At 35.5% G+C, this 22,419-nt stretch overlaps 1 protein-coding gene across 1 annotated transcript in view; it reads right to left on the bottom strand.

Annotated features, from left to right (window-relative positions):
* The window catches only part of CFAP47 (cilia and flagella associated protein 47), a 497,722-nt gene that overhangs the window by 379,828 nt on the left and 95,475 nt on the right, over positions 1-22,419 (bottom strand). Inside the window, exons 22-23 of the mRNA XM_006066421.4 lie at positions 16,131-16,272; positions 3,877-3,971 (exon numbers count right to left, since the gene is read on the bottom strand). Of these exons, the coding sequence (XP_006066483.4) occupies positions 3,877-3,971; positions 16,131-16,272 (237 nt within the window). The remainder of the gene's footprint in view (positions 1-3,876; positions 3,972-16,130; positions 16,273-22,419) is intronic.

The raw sequence follows: 22,419 nt of genomic DNA, 5'->3' as shown, positions 1-22,419 counted from the left end.
GAAACTTCTTTACTAAGTACACCAGGGTTAAAAAAATAAGTAAATACATTATAAATAAGAGAGTCAGACTTCTCATTGTCAGAGAAGAGTTAAAAATGAACAAGGGAGAAAGATGGAATGAACCTTGTGGTGCAGGATTAGAGTAAGAGCTATAAGTTAAAACTCATGTTTAGATAGGTAGACAGGAACAGGTAGATATAAATAGATGATAGGCAGGTAGACAGATAGAAAAATTAGCAATATATGTGTATTCATGGATTTTTACCATACAAACATTTCCTGGCACAATCTGCCAAAAGGACCTACAACACGTGACGCCACAGCAGCAGCTAGCACACCCTGTATATACACCTTGTTTTCTAAATACCATTCTCCCATAAAACACACTGAGGTTTCCTGGAGAAAATGTTGACTCGAGAGCTGGAACAACTAAAATAAAAGTGGCCCTGGACCATTTTGTAGTCATAGAAAGTAAGAGAAATGTTTAAAAATCCTAAGAACAAGAGCACGTCAAAGGGTCAATCTAAAAGATGTTCTAATAGCCAAAGTTGGAACAATTTTAGCAGCATAAACAAAAATGAACATTGGATTAAAACTGAGAGTAGGAAATAAATATATGTGGGTTCATACTGACAAATAAATAAAGGGAGGGAGGAAGGGAATAACCTTTCTTACAGAAAAATTCCAAAGAATATACGTAAATGTCCCCTCCAGAAGATGGACCTTGACCCCTACCCCTTGAGTGTGGGCTGAAATTGATGACTCACTTCCACAGTATAGTGTGCAAAGGGGAAAAATAGCTTCTCCAGCTTTACAGTACAGAAACACGGTGTGTTTACTGATAACATGTACTCCTTTCACATGATGTGACAAAATGAACATTTCACTATGTGACATTTTCTTCCCCAAAGTCCATAGAAAATAAGAACAGAGACCAGTCAGGTGAAAAATATAAGAAAAACCAAAATTAAAGAACATTCTGAAAAAAAACAAAACAAACAAAAAAAAAACTACCAGACCAGTATTCTTTAAAATTAACAAAGTCATAAAATATTAGCAAGTTTGAGGACCTATCATGTAATAGAAGAGACTAAATGCCATATGGTATGCTGGATTGGACCCTGGGCAGTAAAAGACCCTTAGTGAATAACTGGTGAAATCCGAATGCAGTCTGTTGTTTAGCTAATAATATTTTCAGTTCAGTTCAGTTCACTTCAGTTGCTCAGTCGTGTCTGACTCTTTGTGACCCCATGAATCGCAGCACGCCAGGCCTCCCTGTCCATCACCAACTCCGGAAGTTCACTCAGACTCACGTCCATTGAGTCAGTGATGCCATCCAGCCATCTCATCCTCTATTGTCCCCTTCTCCTCCTGCCCCCAATCCCTCCCAGCATCAGAGTCTTTTCCAATGAATCAACTCTTCGCATGAGGTGGCCAAAGTACTGGAGTTTCAGCTTTAGCATCAGTCCTTCCAAAGAAATCCCAGGGCTGATCTCCTTCAGAATGGACTGGTTGGACCTCCTTGCAGTCCAAGGGACTCTCAAGAGTCTTCTTCAACACCACAGTTCAAAAGCATCAATTCTTCGGTGCTCAGCTTTCTTCACAGTCCAACTCTCACATCCATACATGACTACTGGAAAAACCATAGCCTTGACTAGATGGACCTTTGTTGGCAAAGTAATGTCTCTGTTTTTAAATATGCTATCTAGGTTGGTCATAACTTTTCTTCCAAGGAGTAAGCGTCTTTTAATTTCCTGGCTGCAGTCACCATCTGCAGTGATTTTGGAGCCCAGAAAAATAAAGTCTGCCACTGTTTCCACTGTTTCCCCATCTATTTCCCATGACGTAGTGGGACCGGATGCCATGATCTTCATTTTCTGAATGTTGAGCTTACTAATGCTAATTTGTTAGTGTTAAAAAATGTTTTCTGGCTGTATAAGGTGTTAACACTAGGGAAAGTTGTGTAAAGTGTATGCCAAATCTCTCTGCACTGTCTTTGTGAAGTTTCTGTGAATCTGGGAGCTATGTACATGACTTGTATGCAGACTCATCTTTCCAGTGCTAATCATTATGAAAATAAAACCTTCAACCAGGTTTTTAAAAACCCTGCTCTTCAAAATTTGAAGAGTATAGAATGATCTATGTAATCATCACCACAATAAAATAGCATACTTTGTTTCTTTCAAAGCATGATTGATTTAAAATAATCAGGATTTTAAAAATGAGTCAATTTTATTCCGAAATGTCTGTATGTACTGAGACATCTATTTAGTCCTAATATTTGTGTACTCTGTAAAGAAGTTCCTTTGCACCTTGTAAAGAAAACATCTTTTTTTTTCCTTTTCTTAACACAGAAGGTGGGCATGGTATCATGCTAGTTATGTGAATGCCTCATTTTTCTCATTCTGAATTTGAGGAAATGGTATCTCCAAAATACAATCCACTTCTTTCTATATCCTATCCTAATAATAGAACTGATGCATTCATCAAGGGAGAAACATTGGTTAATTAATTTAGTATAAGTGGTGGTTTAGTCGCTAAGTCATGTCCGACTCTCATGACCCCATGGACTGCAGGCCTCCAGGCTCCTCTGTCCGTGGGATATACCAGGCAAGAACATCAGAGTAGGTTGCCATTTCCTTCTCCAAGTATATGTAGCATTGTGCTATTTTTCTTTATAAATTCATCATAATGATACATGTACATAGTTTACACAAATAGGGAAAATATACTTATCAAAAAGTTGGCCCACTCAACTCTTCCTCATCAACACTCCTGTTTCCCAGAAGCAACCAATTTTAACCAATTCTTATTTCAATTTTCTCTAAAATAGTTATAGTTAATTCTGTGTGATGCTAATATAGCTTACTTTAGGTTTTTAATTGCTTCCACAACAAATTACCACAAACAGTGGTTTAAAACAACACAAATGTGTCACATTAGAGTCTTATTGATTAGAAGGTCAATGCAAATATCACTGGACTAAAATCAAGAAGACTAAAATCACAAGACTAAAATCATAGAGGAACTGTGATACTTTCCAGAGGCTCTAGAGAAGAATCTGTTTTCCTGCCATTCTCAGTTCAGGCATCTTTGGCTGGTGGCCTCCTTGCACCAGCAACATCACATCTCTCTGACCGCTCTTCTGTCATCACGACTTCTGACCACAGTCAAGAAAAGTTCTCTGTTTATAACTTCTCATGTGATAAAACTGGGGCCACCTGCATAATCTCAGATAATCCTTCGTGCTCAGGATCATTAATCTTAATTACATTATACATCGGCAAAGTGTCTTTTACAATATAAAGGATTCTATTCACAAATGCAGGAAAAGTGATATAGAAGACAAAAAAGGAGCACCACAAATACAAATTTCTACAATGTATGCCTGAGCTTCTTTCTTATGCATATCTTTATATTTTCAGATGGATTCATAATTAGAAGAAAGGCAGAAATATCTAATAAAAAAGAGCATATTATCATAGAAGTGACTATATCTGGACTCTTTCAATTTATATTATTGCCTCTCAATTAATTTCCTCACCTGTATGAAACATATTTCATGTGAATTTTAACCATAGCTTCTATTTGTATAAGACAGATAACCATTCAATTTATTTTATATTTTAGTTTTACATTAAAATATAAATATATAAATGACTTTATATGTGTTTATGTACTTTGATTATTACTTATGAGAAATAGGCTCGCTCTCTCTCTCTCTCTCTCTCTCTCTCTCTATATATATATATATATATATATATACACACACACACACATATTCTTACAACACAGGCTTCAGAATAATCATCTTAATAAGCTAAAAACCATAATCAGAAAAAAAAAAAGTAAACTGCATCAATTCTCTATACATACCTGAGTTTTTGTGACCCTGTTATTAGGATCCAGACTATGTAATGGGATTTCAAAGATAAAATGAGTGCTGGATAATGTCACTGGTGCTTGCAACACTGCGAAAGGAAAGTAAAAGTAAAGTGAAAGTGTTAGTTGCTCAGTTGTGTCTGACTCTTTGCGACCTCAAGGACTGGATCCTGCCAGGATCCTCTGTCCATGGAATTCTCCAGGGAAGAATAATGGGGTAGGTAGCCATTCCCTTCTCCAGGGGATCTTCCCGACTCAGGGATCAAACCCACACCTCCTGCATTGGCAGGCATATTCTTTACCATCTGAGTCACCAGGGAACATACTGTTAAAATATTAATGACATAAGCTCACAGATAATTCTTACTTTACCTTAAATTTTCTACCTATTGCTATATTTCCAGCCAGGAAACAAAATTATTTTTAAAAACATTTCAGGAATAACTTGGATTATCATAAGTTCCAATTTGGTAATGGTAGTTAATTACAAGTAAATATAAAATGTACCCTTAAGACAATAAAAGAACATAAAATATACTAAATATTTATCTCAGGACAAAAAGTAGACAAAATTAAAATGATCTCCACAGTAAAGTTTGACCAATGCAGAAGTAGAGAAGTGAAGAGAAATACAGAAATAAAAATTATTGTAATAAAGGGAAAATATATATATGGCATATCATGAAACATACATGAAACAAAAAGCTCCAGGGAGAAAACGGTTATTCTATGGAAGATCAGGAATACAATTATCTATAAAAATACATTAGATAAGGAATTATTATCTGCTGGAAACTCTTGTATTTTTAAATAGATTGTTAGAGTAATTTTAGTTCACAGAATTGTGCAGAAAATACAGAGATATCCTTTATATCCCCTTCCCCACTGCCACACACACACAGCCTCTTCCATTATCAACATCCTCTACCACAGTGGTACATTCATTATACAGGAACCTGCAATGATACATTATTATAACGTAATGTTCACTGTTTACATTAGGGGTCATTCATAGTGTTGTACATTTTATAGGTTTGAACAAATGTATAATGACATCCAGCATTACTGTTTCATACAGAGGAGATTCACTGCCCCCCAAATCCTCTGTGGTCTACCTATTTGTCTCTTTCTACTACAATCCTTGGAAGCCACTGATCTTTTTATTGCCTCCATGGTTTTGCATTTTCCAAAATGTCATATAGTTGGAATGATACAGCATATAGTCTTATGAGATTAGATTATTTCACTCAGTGCTATACATTTAAGGTTCATCCATGTCTTTTCATGACCTGATAGCTCATTTCTTTTTAGCATTAAATAATGTTCCATTGTCTGCAAAAATTCTAACAACTTTTTGGCCAACTCAATATTGCAGTTTACCCATTCAGCTACTGAAGAACACCTTGGTTGCTTCCAAATTTTGGAAATGATTAACATAGTTGCCATAAAAACTTACATGCACATTTTTGTGTAAATATGAGTTTTCAACTCATTTGGGTAAATACAAAGGACAGCCATCTGCCACATTGTATGGTAAGAATATGTTTAGCATTGGGAAAAAAACCACCAAATGACCAACTGTTTTCCAAAGTAGTAGTACCATCTTTCAATTCCATCAGCAATGCAATCTCACTAGCAACTGCATTCACACCAGTTCTATTGTCCACATCCTCATCAGCATTTAACATTGTCAATGCTCTGGATTTTGGCCATTCTAATAGATGCATAGTGCTATCGTACTGTTGTTTTAATTTTAATTTCCTTGATAACATATGATGTGGAGCATTTTTTCACATGCTTATCTACCTTTGGTGTATTGCCATTGGTTAAGTTGTATGCTCATATCATTGGCCCAGGTTTCAAATGGTTTGTTTTTCTTACTGTTGAATTTAAAGAGTTCTTTATTTTGGATAATAGTTCTTTATTAGATATGTCTTTTGCAAATATTTTCTTCCAGTCAGTGGCTTTTCATTTTGGTATCTTGATAGCATATTTTGCAGAGCAGAAATCTTTATTATTATGAGGTCTAGCTTATTAATTCTCTCTTTCACAGATCATATCTTTTTTCTTGTAACTAAAAGGTCACTGCCAAACCCAAGGTCATTTTAGGGATGTTTTCCTATGTTATCTTCTATGAGTTTTATAGTTTTGCCTTTTACATTTAGGTCTGTAATCATTTTGAGTTAATTTTTGTGAAGTATATAAAATCTGTATCTAGATTCATTTTTTTAACTTATGGATGTCTACTTTTTCAGTTACATTCTTTAAAAAAGACGATTTATTCTGAGTTGTATTGCCTCTGTTCCTTTGTCAAAGATGAGCTTACTATATTTATGTGGGGCTGTTTCTGGGCTCTTTCCTGTTCCATTGATCTATTTGTCTAGCTTTGTCAATAAACTCTCTTGATTATTGCACCATTGAAGTATGTCTTGAAGTCAGGTAGTGTCTGTCTGTTTTGTTCTGTTCCTTCAATACCACACTGGTCATTGTGGGTCTTTTCTTTTTTCATGTCTATCAATATCCACAAAATAACTTGCTGAGATTTTGACTGGGAATGCATTGAATCTCTAGATCAAGTTGGGAAGGACAGCCAACATGACAATATTGAGTCTTCCCATGCATTAACACAGAATGATTGCTCCATTTAATTCTCCTTTGATATCTTTCACCAGAGTTTTACAGTTCTCATACAGATCTGTAACTATATTGTTCAATTTATACCTAAGTACTTCATTTTTGTTGGGTGCTAATATAAATGGTATTTTGTATTTAACTTTAAATTTCATTTTTCACTACTTGTTTTCTCAGGTGGCTCAGTGGTAAAGAATCCGCCTGCCATGCAGGAGACCCAAGAGACGTCAGTTTGATTCCTGGGTCAGGAAGATCCCTTGGAGGAGGAAATGACAACCTACTTAAGTATTCTTGCCTGAAAAATCAAATGAACAGAGGACTCTGGCTGGCTACAGTCCATGGGGTTGCAAAGAGTTGGGCATGACTGAGTGGGCATGCATACAGAAAAGCAACTGACTTTTGTTTAGTAACCTGTATCCTGAAACCTTACTATAATAGCTTACTAGTTCCATGAGGCTTTTTTTTTTTAATTGACTCAGATTTTCTACAGACAATCATGTCATCTGTGAACTAAAAGGCAGTTTTAGTTCTTCCTTCCCAATCTGTATACTTTTCAAATCCTTTTTCTGTCTTATTACATTACCTAGGTCTTCTTATACAATGTTGAGAAAGAGGGGTGAGAGGGGATAGCCTAGCCTGGTTTCTGACCTTAACGAGAAAGCTTCAAGCTACACTTAAAATGGATAACCAACAAGGACCTACTGTATAGTACAGGGAACTCTGTTCAATATTCTGTAACAACCTAATTGGGAAAACAATTTGAAAAAGAATAGATACATGTCTATGTATAACTTAATCACTTTGCTTTACATATGCAACTAAGACACCATTGTTAATCAACTATACTTCAATATTAAAAAAAAAGAATGTTATTTGTGAGGTTTTTATGTAGATATTTTTTATCAACTAGAGAAACTTCCTTTCCATCATTCATTTACTGTTTTTTTTTTTTTAATGGGTAATGGATTTTGTAAAATGCTTTTTTTCCTGCATCTATTGATATGAACATATGGTATTTTTATCTTTAAGTTATTAATGTGATGCATGCATGCATGCTTAGTCACTTCAGTTGTATTCGATTCTTTGTGACTCCATGGACTGCAGCCCGCCAGGCTCCTCTGTCCATGGAATTTTCCAGGCAAGAAAATTGAAGTGGGTTGAAATGCTCTCCTCTAGGGGATATCCCTGACACAAAGACCAAACCTGCATTTCTTGTGTCTCCAGCATTGCAGGTGGATTCTTTACCACTGAGGAACGGGGGAAACCCATTAATGTCATGGATTACATTGAGTTTTTTTCTAATAATTTAGTTGTATGTTTTTTTTAAATAAAGAAAACCATTCAGTTCAGTCGGTCAGTCGTGTCCAACTCTTTGCGACTCCATGAACCGCAGCAAACCAGGCCTCCCTGTCCATCATGAAACCCTGGAGTTCACCCAAACCCACGTCCATTGAGTAAGTGATGCCATCCAACCAACTCATCCTCTGTCATCCCCTTCTCCTCCTGCCCTCAATCTTTAAGCCCAGCATCAGGGTCTTTTCCAATAAGTCAGTTCTTCACATCAGGTGGCCAAAGTATTGGAGTTTCAGCTTTAGCATCAGTCCTTCCAATGAATATTCAGGACTGATTTTCCTTAGGATGGACTGGTTGGATCTCCTTGCAGTCCAAGGGAGTCTCAAGAGTCTTCTCTAACACCACAGTTCAAAAGCATGAATTATTTGGCATCCAGCTTTCTTTATAGTCCAACTCTCACATCCATACATGACCACTGGAAAAACCATAGCCTTGACTAGATGGACGTTTGTTGGCAAAGTAATGCCTCTCCTTTTCAATATGCTGTCTAGGTTGGTCATAACTTTCCTTCCAAGGAACAAGCGTCTTTTAATTTCATGGTTGCAGTCAGCATCTGCAGTGATTTTGGAGCCCAGAAAAATAAAGTCAGCCACTGTTTCTCCATCAATCTGCCATGAAGTGATGGGACCAGATGCCACGATTTTAGTTTCCTGTATGTTGAGCTTTAAGCCAACTTTTTCACTCTCCTTGTAAACCTTCATCAAGAGGCTCTTTAGTTCTTCTTCACTTTCTGCCATAAGGGTGGTATCATCTGCATATCTGAGGTTATTGATATTTCTCCGGCAATCCTGACTCCAGCTTGTGCTTCTTCCAGCCCAGTGTTTCTCATGATGTACTCTGCATAGAAGTTAAATAAGTAGGGTGACAATATACAGCCTTGATGTACTCCTTTTCCTATTTGGAACCAGTCTGTTGTTCCATGTCCAGTTCTAACTGTTGCTTCGTGACCTGCATACAGGTTTCTCAAGAGGCAGGTCAGGTGGTCTGGTATGCCCATCCCTTTCAGAATTTTCCACAGTTTATTGTGATCCACACAGTCAAAGGCTTTGGCATAGTCAATAAAGCAGAAATAGATGCTTTTCTGGAACTCTCTTGCTTTTTCCATGATCCAGAGGATGTTGGCAATCTGATCTCTGGTTCCTCTGCCTTTTCTAAAACCAGCTTGAACATCTGGAAGTTCATGGTTCACGTATTGCTGAAGCCTGGCTTGGAGAATTTTGAGCATTACTTTACTAGCGTGTGAGATGAGTGCAATTGTGTGGTAGTTTGAGCATTCTTTGGCATTGCCTTTCTTTGGGATTGGAATGAAAATGAACCTTTTCCAGTCCTGAGGCCACTGCTGAGTTTTCCAAATTTGCTGGCATATTGAGTGCAGCACTTTCACAGCATCATCTTTCAGGATTTGAAATAGCTCAACTGGAATTCCATCACCTCCACTAGCTTTGTTCACAGTTATGCTTCCTAAGGCCCATTTGACTTCACATTCCAGGATGTCTGGCTCTATCTGAATGATCACGCCATTGTAGTTATCTTTGTTGTGAAGATCTTTTTTGTACAGTTCTTCTGTGTATTCTTGCCACCTCTTAATATCTTCTGCTTCTGTTAGGTCCCTACCATTTCTGTCCTTTATTGAGCCCATCTTTGCATGAAATGTTCCCTTGGTATCCTTAATTTTCTTGAAGAGATCTCTAGTCTTTCCTATTACATTGTTTTCCTTTATTTCTTTGCATTGATCTCTGAGGAAGGCTTTCTTATCTTTCCTTGCTATTCTTTTGAACTCTGCATTCAAATGGGTGTGTCCTTCCTTTTCTCCTTTGCTTTTCCCTTCCCTTCTTTTCACAGCTATTTGTAAGGCCTCCTCAGACAGCCATTTTGCTTTTTTGCATTTCTTTTTCTTGGGGATGGTCTTGATTCCTGTCTCCGGTATAATGTCACGAACCTCCCTCCATAGTTCTTCAGGCACTCTGTCTATCAGATCTAGTCCCTTAAATCTATTTCTCACTTCCACTGTATAGTCATAAGGGATTGACTTCATAGCATTTGACTTCATAGAACTGTTCTTTACCACTGATCAACTGGGGAAATCCATTAATGTCATGGATTACAGTGAGTTTTTTTCTAATAACTTGGTTGTATGTTCGTTATAAAGAAAACTGTAAGAACAGAAAAAATCACACCTCAAAATTACCTATACTATATCTACTCAGTAACCATTACTGTTCATGTTTTGTCTACATATATTTTTTCCTATATATATTTTGACATAACCCAAAAGTAGGGCCATCCAACCATAGGTTTTGTAATCTGCACTTTTTCTTATTTAACAAGCTGTCATGAATTTTCATAGAGGTATAACGTTCCTTAACATAGTCAAAGAATAACCTAATTAGCCAATCCCCTATTACTGGACATTTAGTCTACTCCCAGTATTTCACCATCATTGGTAATGCTCTGATGAATATCTTTATATATTCCTTTGTTTCCTTTCTTAGAATAAATTCCTAGGGAATATTCTTAATAGAGAAAACCGATATTTGGGGGCTGTATCTATAATATTTATAATTTCCTTGGTTTAAGTCACAGTTTGCTAATTTAAAATATACCTTCTACTTGACTAGTGCTTTCCATGGTGCTTTCCACTTTGCCAAGTACATAAAGAAGCTATCAACTGTCCTTTTTTACTGATAAGAAAACTGGTTAATTGAGTTTTGAATGTGAACCAGACTTGCATACGTGAGATACCCGTATACCTCTACATCACCCCTCCCCACTGGTAATCACTAGCTCATTCTCTATATATGTGGGTCTGTTTCTATTTTTTTAATATATATTTATTTATTTTTATATTCCATATGCAAGTGATATCAGAGCATTTGTCTTTATCTGCAAGGACCTTTTAATAACAAAATAATTTTAATCCCTCTCTACCACTGCTTGTGTCATTACTGTCATTAATTTCACTTATATATAAGTACACATAAGCATATAAATACACTGCTGCTATTATACTGTATAAACTTAAATGTTAGATTAAGAATATGAAAACTAAAAACTCTTATTTTACCTTTATTTTGTTTCCAGTGCTAAAACTCTTATTTTACCTTTATTTTGTTTCCAGTGCTCTTTTCTTTATAGATCCAAGTTTTTCACCTATATCATATTTCTTCCCACTAAAGAACTTTTAACACCTGTGGCTGATTCATGTCAATGTGTGGCAAAAACCACAATATTGCAAAGTAATTAGCCTCTAATTAAAATAAATTTATTAATTTAAAAAAATTTCTTTCAAGACTGGTATTTTGGCAACAGATCCCCTCAAGTTTTGTTTGTTTGTAAAAGGCTTTAATTCTCCTTTACTTTTGAATGATAATTTCTCAAGGTACAGAATTCTAGGTTGGTATTTTTCTGTCTCTCAACACTTTATATAATCCGTCCATTCTCTTTTTGTTTGCATAGTTTCTCAGGAGAAGTCACATGTTACTTTTATCTTTGCTCCTTTGTATATTAAGGTGTCTTTTCCTCTGAATTACTTTAGAGTTTTATAAAATTAATTTTTATGGAGTATAGTTACTTTACTGTGTTGTGTTAGCTTCTGCTATTCAGCAAAGTGAATGAGTTATATACATATATCCCCTCTTTTTTAGATTCCCTTCCCATCTAGGCTACAACAGAGAACTGAGTAGAGTTCCCTGTACTACACAGCAGGTTCTCTATTGTCTATTTTAGTCTGTATATGCCAGTTACAGTCTCCCAATTCATCTTAGCCCCTTTTCCCACCTTAGTAACTGTAAGTTTGTTTTCTACATCTGTGACTCTATTTATTTCTGCTTTGCAAGTAAGGTCATGTGTACCATTTTTTTAGATTCTACATATAAATTAAATTATACAATGTGTCTTTCTCTTTCTGACTCACTTCACTCTGTATGAAAATCTCTAGGTCCATCCATGTCACTACAAATGGCATTCTTTTGCTCCTTTTATGGCTGAGTAATATTCCATTGTGTGTGTGTGTAGCACATCTTTTATATCCATTCCCCTGTTGATGAACATTTAGGTTGCTTCCATGTCCTGGCTATTGTAAACAGTGCTGCAAGGAACACTGAGGTGCATGCATCCTGAGGATGTTTTCAATCTTTGATTTTTTTGCAGTTTGAAAGTAATATTCCTAAGTGTTGTTTTTTGCCATTCATCCTGTGTGGTATTCTCTGAGCTTTTTGGATTATGGCTTGGTGTCTGACATTAATTTGGAGGAAATTCTCAGTCATTATGTTTCAAATATTTCTTGTCACTTTTTCTTCTCCCTCTGGTATTTCAAGTATGCACATATTAATATTTTGTAGTTGTCCCACAGTATTCAGTCTGTTCTTTTTTCTCTTTTTTTTCAGTCTTTTTTTTTTTTAATATTTGCTTTCCTTTGGAGATATCTATTGAGATATCCTCAAGCTCAGAGATTCTTTCCCCAGCCACATCCAGTCCACTAATAATCCTATTCATGAGATTCTTTATTTTTGTTCCACTGTTTTTGCTCCACAGCATTCCTTCTGGATCTTTCTTAGAATTTTAATCTCTTCGCTTATATTGCCCATCTGTTCCTGCATGGTGTCTACTTTATCCATTAGAGTCCTAAGCATATTAATCAGTTATTTTACATTCTCAATATGATAATTCCAACATCTATGCCATAACTGCATTTGGTTTTCAACTCTTGTTCTGTCTCTAAAAACTGTGTTTTTCACATTTTAGTATGTCTTATACATTTTTCCTTGACTCTTAGATATGATGTACTGGGTAAAAGGAACTGCTCTGAACAGACCTTTAGTAATAAAGTAGTAGGTTGTGGGGGGCAGAAACATTCTATAATCCTATGATTAGACCTCAGTCTTTTGGTGAGTCCATGTCTCTAGAATATGAACTTTACATGTCTTTCTCAATCTGCACACCACCACTACCAATTTGGGACTAAATGGTTAGAGTGGGCTGAGTTGAGTATTAATATTTCTTTTCTCACACAGAGAAGGTTAGAGGAGACTGGAGTTGGATATTTCCCTTCCCTGAGATCAGGGAGTTTCTGATAAAACCCCAGCAAGATCTGGTCAACGAGTTTCTGCAGAGGGCATACCTTGTTAAGCAGAACAGAATGCTTTGGTATATTTCAAAATTCCTTTTCCTCACCCTTGCCAGAAACATGAGGGTATTTTTCTCTCATAATCACTTAAGAGAATCAAGTCAAGCTCCTAGAGGTAAAATTCACAAAAGTATGAAAGGGGCCCCATGGGGTATGACTAGGGCCCCATAGACACTGTTGCTCTCAGACTTGTCCATGCTGAACTTCCAGAAATTCCTCAGTTACAGTACAGGCTTCCTTATCCAGGCATTGACTCCCAAAGGAACTTCTACGTTGGAGTTTCTGTTCCATTCAATAAGTTGTGATTCTCTGTATTTGCCCATGAGTCTCTCCATTTTCAGAGGCATGAGTTTGCCCTGTGATCTCACTTTTCTTATAGATCTAATAAGATCTGTTGATTTTTCAGTTTGCTTAGGTTTTTAACTTGCTGTAAGGATGGAGTGGTGACTTCTAAGCTTCTTATACGCTGAACCAGAAACCAGAGTTGAAAAATCTATACTTTTTGAAACTTACCTTGAGGATGTTTATAATCCTTAATGAAAACTAAAGAATCTTACATGTTTATGGCAATATAACTCCCTGGAAAGAAACCAATTTCTGATGCAAAAGCTCATATATCTTATAAGCAATTTTATTTTACCAGTAGAATTAATAGATACCTTGGCAGAAAATTAGGATATGTAGAATAAGAGAAAGGCACAGATAATTTCCATCACTGTGTTACCCCTAACTCTTGTCATGAGTAATCTTAGGAAAAGACAATGTTATGGCCCATATACAAGAAATGGCTAAGATATTCTGCCTATTTTCAAATTGACAATTGGGGATTAACAGTGAAAGTAATAGACTGGTTGTATCTTTTAAAACAAATCACTCTTTTGCCATATTATGACACATTTTAGTGATCTCTATTTCACTTATCAATTAGAAAAATTGATATAAGATAATTTTATCTATTTTATCAATTAGATAAAGAATTGATGCTTTTGAACTGTGGTGTCAGAGAAGGCTCTTGAGAGTCCCTTGGAATGCAAGCATATCAAGCCTGTCCATCCTAAAGGAAACCAGTCCTGAATATTCATTGAAAGGACTGATGCTGAAGCTGAAACTTCAATACTTTGGCTACCTGATGCAAAGAGCTAACTCATTAGAAAAGGCCCCGATGCTGGGAAAGATTGAAGGCAGGAAGAGAAGGGGACTACAGAGGACGAGATGGTTGGATGGCATCACCGACTTAACTAACATGAGTTTGAGCAAGCTCCAGGAGATGGTGAAGGACAGGGAAGCCTGGCATGCTGCAGTCCATGGGGTTGCAACATGTTGGACACGACTGAGTGACTGAACAACAAATTTTGCTTATACAAAGCTACATTCTACCCAATACAGATTATTAGAGAAACATTTTCTGGAGAAACTTCTTCAAGATTAAGGTCTCACATACTAATATTTTGGTTCCCCCTCTAAATTAAAACATTCACTGGCATCCAGTTTGTCACGAAAAGATATAACAGTTGGTGCTGAAGCCAACACTGTGAGACTCCCTAAGAAACATAAGAGAACAGGCAAGACTCAATCGACATTTAAGGAACTCCTCAACATGAGGGAGACAGATATGAAGGAAAAATATTTCAGCAAAAATTGAGACAATGTACTCAACTGAAGAAAAGCTCAAATAATTTATACTATAATTACAGACATAAAGTATTGCTTTCATTTTTAAAAACTCCATAAGTAAAGAAACAATAAGAAAAAATGTTTGAAAATCCTGTTAGTTTATAATCACCAAGATAATTTTTGAAGAGATAAAATAGTTCAGAAAAAAAATTCTGGGAAATAAAATAAAAAGATGAGGAAAAGGACACTAAGGGAGAATATATAAAATAATTAAAATATACAATACAATCAAAGAGGTACAAAATCTAACCAATAGGAGTCAGAAAAAGAAATATGGAAAGTAATGGCAAAGTGCTTTTTGAGGAAGCAATTTAGGAAAACATTATAAAACTCAAGAACATTAACTTCCAGAGTGAAAAAACCCACAAGAACTTAGGACAGTGGTAAAGTTTCTATCGGATGATCAGATTTCAACTTAACATAGGCAGTAAGATCTCCACTATGCTATAAATCAACTAATAAAAGCTAAATATGGAACAAAAGAAGAGTGAGACACCAAATTATTAATAATGGTATATTATAAATAGTCACATTCCAGATGATGTTTTCTGTGTTTCTACATTTTCCAATTTTCCTTAATGATGATACATTAATTTTTATTTATAAAATAAGTGAATTATATTTTCTTTTTCATTAAAGTAATTTGCCTAATCTAAAAAGATATCTTAAAACAAGGCATAAATTTTTAATTTCATAGAACTTCTCTACCAGTTGTGCAATTACTAATTCTGTATTTTAAATGGGAGTGAAATAAATCCCTATAGTGTATATGCTACTTTAATGAGGCTTCTCTAACTCGGTGCCAAGTACAATTATTAACTGATCACTATCTTATTATTAAAGACAACTAATGTCAGAACAATAAAAACAAAATACAGTATAATATAAACTAGACTTAAATTTTCAAGAAAAATACTTAAGCACATAATACAATGCAAGCCTAAGCCAGTCAAAAGTATAGTCTGCAGAGGGCATCAGTTTTATATTTGAATACTTGAAGAAAATGGATAAATAAATATTCAATAAATAATTCAAAATTTTAAAATAATTATCCTTCTTTACTTGTACTTAGTTCTTTGGTAACTCATCTCTTTTGAGGGAAAACATTCCCTTAAATAAAATTTTCATCATTTTATTTTATAACAAATGTATTTTATTTTAATAATTTCTATTTTGAAATAATCATTTAAATTGCCCACACAAAAAAACAAAGTACTAACCTGACCTCTGTTTTTAATTACATCCTATTTTTTAAGCAAAGGTAAATCATGTGACAGTATATCCATGCTATTTATCAAAATTCAGTCTCACAGACTCACAAACATACACAAGAACCATATAATAAATTTACTTTCTAGCATTTCTATTTTTAAAAAATGAATATCATGCTATAATTTTTAAACTTCTAGCTATATAAAAATAAATAGTTGATACGCATATCAGTTGAATGTTTCATATTACATACCAGTAGCTTGAATATGACATGGTCGAAGAACTGGTGGTCTATTTGGAATCACATGAGAGTCTGACAAACGACATTGAGAGTCAAGTTCTGAAGCTGCAAAGAAATTAACTCGAACTTGAATTCTAAAGTTGTACGTTGCCACCTGTTAGACAAAAAATACATTATAACTGGCTATTTTTGGTATAAAAATTGTGATATTTTAGAATTTAAAAACAGGGTATATTATTATGTTGTTTCAGGTGTAGTACATAGTGATTTGATATTTGCATATATTATGAGATGAGCACCTTAAGTCTAGTAATCAACTGTCACCATACAAAGTTATTACAATGTCATTGACCATTTTCCTTATGTAGATTATTATATTATTGTGGTTTATTTATAATTGGAGATGTGTATCTCTTTATTCCCTTCACCTATTTCATTTTATACTATTTTTTATTGTACATATTTAAAGTTTACAACTTGATAATTTGATATACATAATGAAATAACACAATCAGGCTATTAATATATCCATCACGTCATGTAGTTACTGTGTGTATGTGTGTGTGTGTATGTATGTATGAGAGAGAGAGAAAGAACACTTAGGATCCACACTCTAAGCAAATTTCAAGTATAAAGTACAATACTGTTACCAGAACTAACATATTATCCAGCAATATCACTTTTGAGTATTTAGCCAAAGGAACTGGAATCAGGATCTCAAGAGTATTACCTGCACTCCTATCTTCACTACAACATTATTCACAATAGTCATGATGTGGAAATAGCCCACATATTCATGAAAGGATGAATGGATAAAAAAGTAAAGGTGATACACACATACAATGGAATGTTTCTCAACTTTAAAAGCAGCAGGAAATTCTGCCATTCTCAACAACATGGATGGGGCTGAAGGACATTATACTAAATGAAACAAACCATGCACAGAAACACAAATAATGTATGATGTCATTTACACGTGGAATCTAAAACAGTCAAACTCAGAAGCAGAGAGTACATGGTGGTTGTCAAGGGTTGGGGGAAGGAAGATATGGGGAGATGTTGGTCAAAGGGTACAGTTTCAGTTATGCCAGATGAATAAGTTCAGGATATCTAATGAGATATTATGGATTTTGCAAAACAGCAGTTTCAAAAAAGACAGTTTCAAAAAAAGTTGCCTTGTAACATTGAAAGCACATTTTTTTTTCACCATAAGACTTGGCTTATTTTTCATGAGTCCAAATAGAATTCTTAAAAATAAAAAAATAAGTGACATTAGAAATAATTCCTATTAATTCAAAATGGACCAAAGACCTAAATATAAAGCCTAAAACTATAAACTCTGCAGAAGAAAATGTAGGAGAACAATATTTCTTAAGTGCAATATCAAAATAATCATCTATAAAAAATAACTAAAGTGTACTTTATCAAATTTTAAACAGTTCTGTTAATGATAATGTTAAAAAATAAAATTACTAGTCAAAAAACATTATTTCTGAAAAAACTCAATTTGCATCCTAAATATATAAATAACGCACAAAGATTAAGAGAAAAACTTAATGAAAAACTATGTAAAAGATTTGAAAAGAGAGTTCAGAAAAGAAAATGTACATATGACATGTTACCGTATAAAAATGTATTTAACATCATCAGATATGAGAAAAATGCAATTTAAAATCACACTCCAGAGAGATTCTTAGCCTCTTCCACCCCGTGAGGGCACATCAAGAAGTTGCAACTCAGAAGGGAGCCCTCACCCTAATAGGCTGGTGCCATAATCTTAAGAAATCCAGCCTCCTGAACTGTAAGAAATAAATTTTTGTCACTTATAAATCAACCACTCTGTGGTACTGCATTACAGCAGTCTGAACAGACTAAGACACTGACCACCTCATTACCAATACCATCTCACATCACACAGTCTTTTGTAAATAATCTGTTCTTATAACATAATTATAAAAGCATAAAAATACTGTAAAATATATTATTTTCATGGATGTTTCATTTATTTTGAGCAAGCAACTCATCTGTAGTGATACCAGCACACAGATGTCAAGGGTTAAACTGAGCAAAGATAGAGTTCACATACAAATACTACCCTTCCATATTCCAGCTCTTAAAACTTCATTTGATCTTATTTCTCCTGGAATTTCTCATTATTAATTATAAATAACCAGTTATATTTTGTCTCATTTATATTTTACCGCTTCTGTTTTTTTTCCTTCATTTTTTTGCTTATCGTATTAACAGATATCAATACTTTTGCTCACACATATTTTAATAGTATTTATATTACTTTTAGGTACTATCATGGGGAAGGAAATGGTAACTCACTCCACTGTTCTTGCCTGGAGAATTCCATGGACAGAGGAGTCTGGTGGGTTACAGTCCATGGGGTAGCAGAGTCAGACACAGCTGAGCACCTAACACTAGGTACTATCTTATTCTTTTTTTTAATTAACATAATATGAACTCATTTTAAAGTCAAGTAATATCTAAAAGTATGTTTCCCAAACCATCATCGTCATCTGATTATGGTTGATGGACATGGGTTCCCAATAGAAGAGCTGAGGGGAATAAAGGAAATCAATGGAAACATGAAGACAAGGAACTGAGAGGCCAGGGTTCTGGATGGACCTCCATATGGACACTGAGATCACTCAGAAAATGAGAAGAGTAGGGAGCAGAATGTGCAATGCACCCAGCTGGTAGCAATGTCCAGAGAGTGGTAAACTCACATAATGCAAAGTTCAAAGAGGCAGCCATTTGTAACAAAGACCATCTAGAAAAATCAACCCAGGGAGCAAGGCTTCCAGAAAACTTCACCTCTAGAGCTACATCCTGATCCACAGAAAAAGCTAAATAAGAAGTAAAGCCCTAGAGATAGCCATGGTCATAGCGAGAAGAAATAGTGAAGGGAAAGGAATCCCCCAAAACATCAAGGGCTTATGTAAATGTAGATATCCTAGAAGGCAGAGGGGAAGAGAAAAAAAAAAGGCGGGAGGGAGCACAGAGCTAGCAGGAATGGCAGTGTATACGCAGAGGGCTCCATTTTCGGGGATGATCAAGGTAAAGAGTGATCATGATGGATTAAATCCCAACAGTTGCTGGATATTGAGTCTTAACTGTCATTGGATCTGTGTTGTGTCCCAAAATCAGGGATGGTAGGAGTGGAAGACTGCATTGATGGGAGAGGTTTAACACAGAACATGACTGTAGGCTTCATTCAAGATGTTTGATACTATCACTGATGATGGTGATAGTGATTATCAAGATAATTCAATGTACTGATTTTAGCCCTTAACCTTCTCTTTTATTTTAAGCATGAGGCCTTTCTCCCTTCCTGTAACATGTTTTCTAAAATACTGTGTGATGAATTTACAGAGCTAAGAACCAATCCCCACCTTCTTTAATTGTCAACTGTGTGTAGGTGGGAAGTCATACTGGTCTTGCCCTCTCTTAACTCAAATCTTTACAAAGAATTTACCCCTCAAAACGTAAGGGGTTTACCCAAGTAGCCCTGTAATTACAAAATTGAGAGGTCCATGATTTTTTCACTCATGTAAGTTTTATCACGTCAACAGAACTATGAGTCTACAACACTTTTTACACTAAAACTCAGTGATACATGAAGAGAACCAAGAAGATGAGTCCTAATCTTTGTGACCCCACTAAGGTAACTAATGAAGAGGGAAAACTGAAAGTTTTGTGATGTGTGCCATTCTATATACTTTCCTCATGGGAAATAGATAGGGAAACAGTGGAAACAGTGGCAGACTTTATTTTTTGGGCTCCAAAATCACTGCAGATGGTGACTGCAGCCATGAAATTAAAAGACGCTTACTCCTCGGAAGAAAAGTTATGACCAACCTAGATAGCATATTCAAAAGCAGAGACATTACTTTGCCAACAAAGGTCCGTCTAGTCAAGGCTATGGTTTTTCCTGTGGTCATGTATGGATGTGAGAGTTGGACTGTGAAGAAAGCTGAGCACTGAAGAATTGATGCTTTTGAACTGTGGTGTTGGAGAAGACTCTTGAGAGTCCCTTGGACTGCAAGGAGATCCAAACAGTCCATTCTGAAGGAGATCAGCCCTGGGATTTCTTTGGAAGGACTGATGCTAAAGCTGAAACTCCAGTACTTTGGCCACCTCATGCCAAGAGTTGACTCACTGGAAAAGACTCTGATGCTGGGAGGGATTGAGGGCAAGAGGAGAAGGGGATGGCAGAGGATGAGATGGCTGGATGGCATCACTGACTCAATGGACGTGAGTCTGAGTGAACTCTGGGAGTTGGTGATGGACAGGGAGGCCTGGTGTGCTGCGATTCATGGGGTCTCAGAGAGTCGGACACGACTGAGCGACTGAACTGAACTGAGAAGCTGTCATTCAAATAGACATATTTCCAAGAGAAGAATGATATTCTGATATAGAAAAGATTTTAGTTCCTGTTCAGTACTGGTAGAAAAAATTTTTATGAATAGAAAAGGGGCAGGTGTCATTCGAAAGTCTTCTCTTTTAATACTTGAAGGATTTTTCTTACCTTCCTGTAAAAATGGCTGTAAATCCAGAATAAATACTACAAAATGTTTACCCAAAGGTTGCATATCCTTGAAAGGCAGAAAAAGGATGGTGGATTAAAAAAAAAAAAAGTTGGTGGAAATAGTGAACAATGTTCACTCATTTTCAAGAGCTTTAGGGAAAATATAAAGCAGGAAAATATAGAGCAGGAACAGGAAGGATAAAAAAGAAGGAAAGATGTATACTAACACAGTCAAATACAACTTTCTGTGATGATGGAAATGTTCTATACTATCTAACAGTCACATATGGATACTGAGAACTTGAAATGTGGCTATGTTAACTGAGAAAATAATTAATTTTAATTAACTTCAGCTTCATGTAAATATATATGACTAGTGATTACCATGTAAGGAAGCACAACTCTGCACACTGGCCCAGAAGACATATAAGTGGCCCATAAGGAAAGGAAGGGCTTGAGTGACTTAGTGTAAACAAACAAGTCTAGTCAAGGATGCCAAATAAAATAGAAATTGTCCATCAGCAGTTCTGACTGTATCCAAACCTGGTGCAATGTAGGAAAGGAAGGGTTACAACTAGAAATAAATCAAGTCCTTTACTGCTGATTTCACATTTTCCTGCTGCATAGGTCAGCCAAGAAAGCACCACTGGCTATTTATATCTACACACACACACACACACACACACATGAAGACACATAACTTATAAGTAGCTATAAATATAGTGAAGGACATCTGAAATGCTGGAAGCCACATAATCAATCTGCCTCACTGGCACAAATTTAGTGAGCAAAATCTCACAGGGTGTGCTGTCTCTGCAGCATTTTTATGTTCTTCTTATTGGACTGAATTACACTGTGATACACTAGGTAAATCTCCTTTAAACTACCTAGTAAACATAGAACAATTAAAAATGTTAAGCAATGTGTGGCACTCCAGAAAACTATAAATATGTATAATTTAATTTCATACTGAATTTAGGAATCCTTGAAGAGTCATGGTCCAAACATAAAGAAATAGATTTCTGAGTTTCTAATTGTTGAAAGTGTTAAATAGTAAATTGGACTAAAAAAATGACAAATTGAATATTTTATTGTTGCTGTTCAGTCACTAAGTCGTGTCTGACTCTTTTGTGACCCCCATGGATTGCAGTCTACCAGGCTCCTCTGTTCATGGGATTTCCCAGGCAAGAATACTGGAGTGGGCTGCCATTTCCTTCTCCAGGGGATCTTGTTGACCCACATCTCCTGCATTGGCAAGCAGATTCTTTACCAATGAGCCACTTGACAAGCATATGCATCTTCCCAAAAAATCATGTAACAGATTTAAATCCGATTATGTATTTTTTCTAATCTTTAGTAACCATTAAGCTACATGCTTTTGTGGATGAAGGGTGTCATTAAAAGCATAGTACATATACCCACTGTATAAAAATATAAAATCACAACACTGACTTATTAAGAAAGATGTAACTTGATCTCAGTATACTTAAAAACCTATAAATTACTGTCAAACTTACATTTCTTTTCTTTACTGAACAATGTGTGTATGTGTGTGTGTGTGTCTGCATATATTGGTACACATGAAAGATACAGATGCAGGAACTGGGTAAGAGAATGATATAATTGAATGCTTTAAAATAATAACTTGTCACAAAAGGATTATTTTCTTTTAATTTTGAATTTTTGTTTTTATCAAAATTATAAGGGTACATACTTGCAAAAATAAAACAAAAATAATCATACAAAGCTTATTTTGAAAATCAG

The sequence above is a fragment of the Bubalus bubalis genome, chromosome X, assembly GCF_019923935.1.
Source record: "Bubalus bubalis isolate 160015118507 breed Murrah chromosome X, NDDB_SH_1, whole genome shotgun sequence".
In the NCBI taxonomy this organism is placed as follows: domain Eukaryota; kingdom Metazoa; phylum Chordata; class Mammalia; order Artiodactyla; family Bovidae; genus Bubalus; species Bubalus bubalis.
The sequence above is the reverse complement of the archived record's forward strand: the minus strand, read 5'-3'. Positions and strand labels throughout refer to the sequence as shown.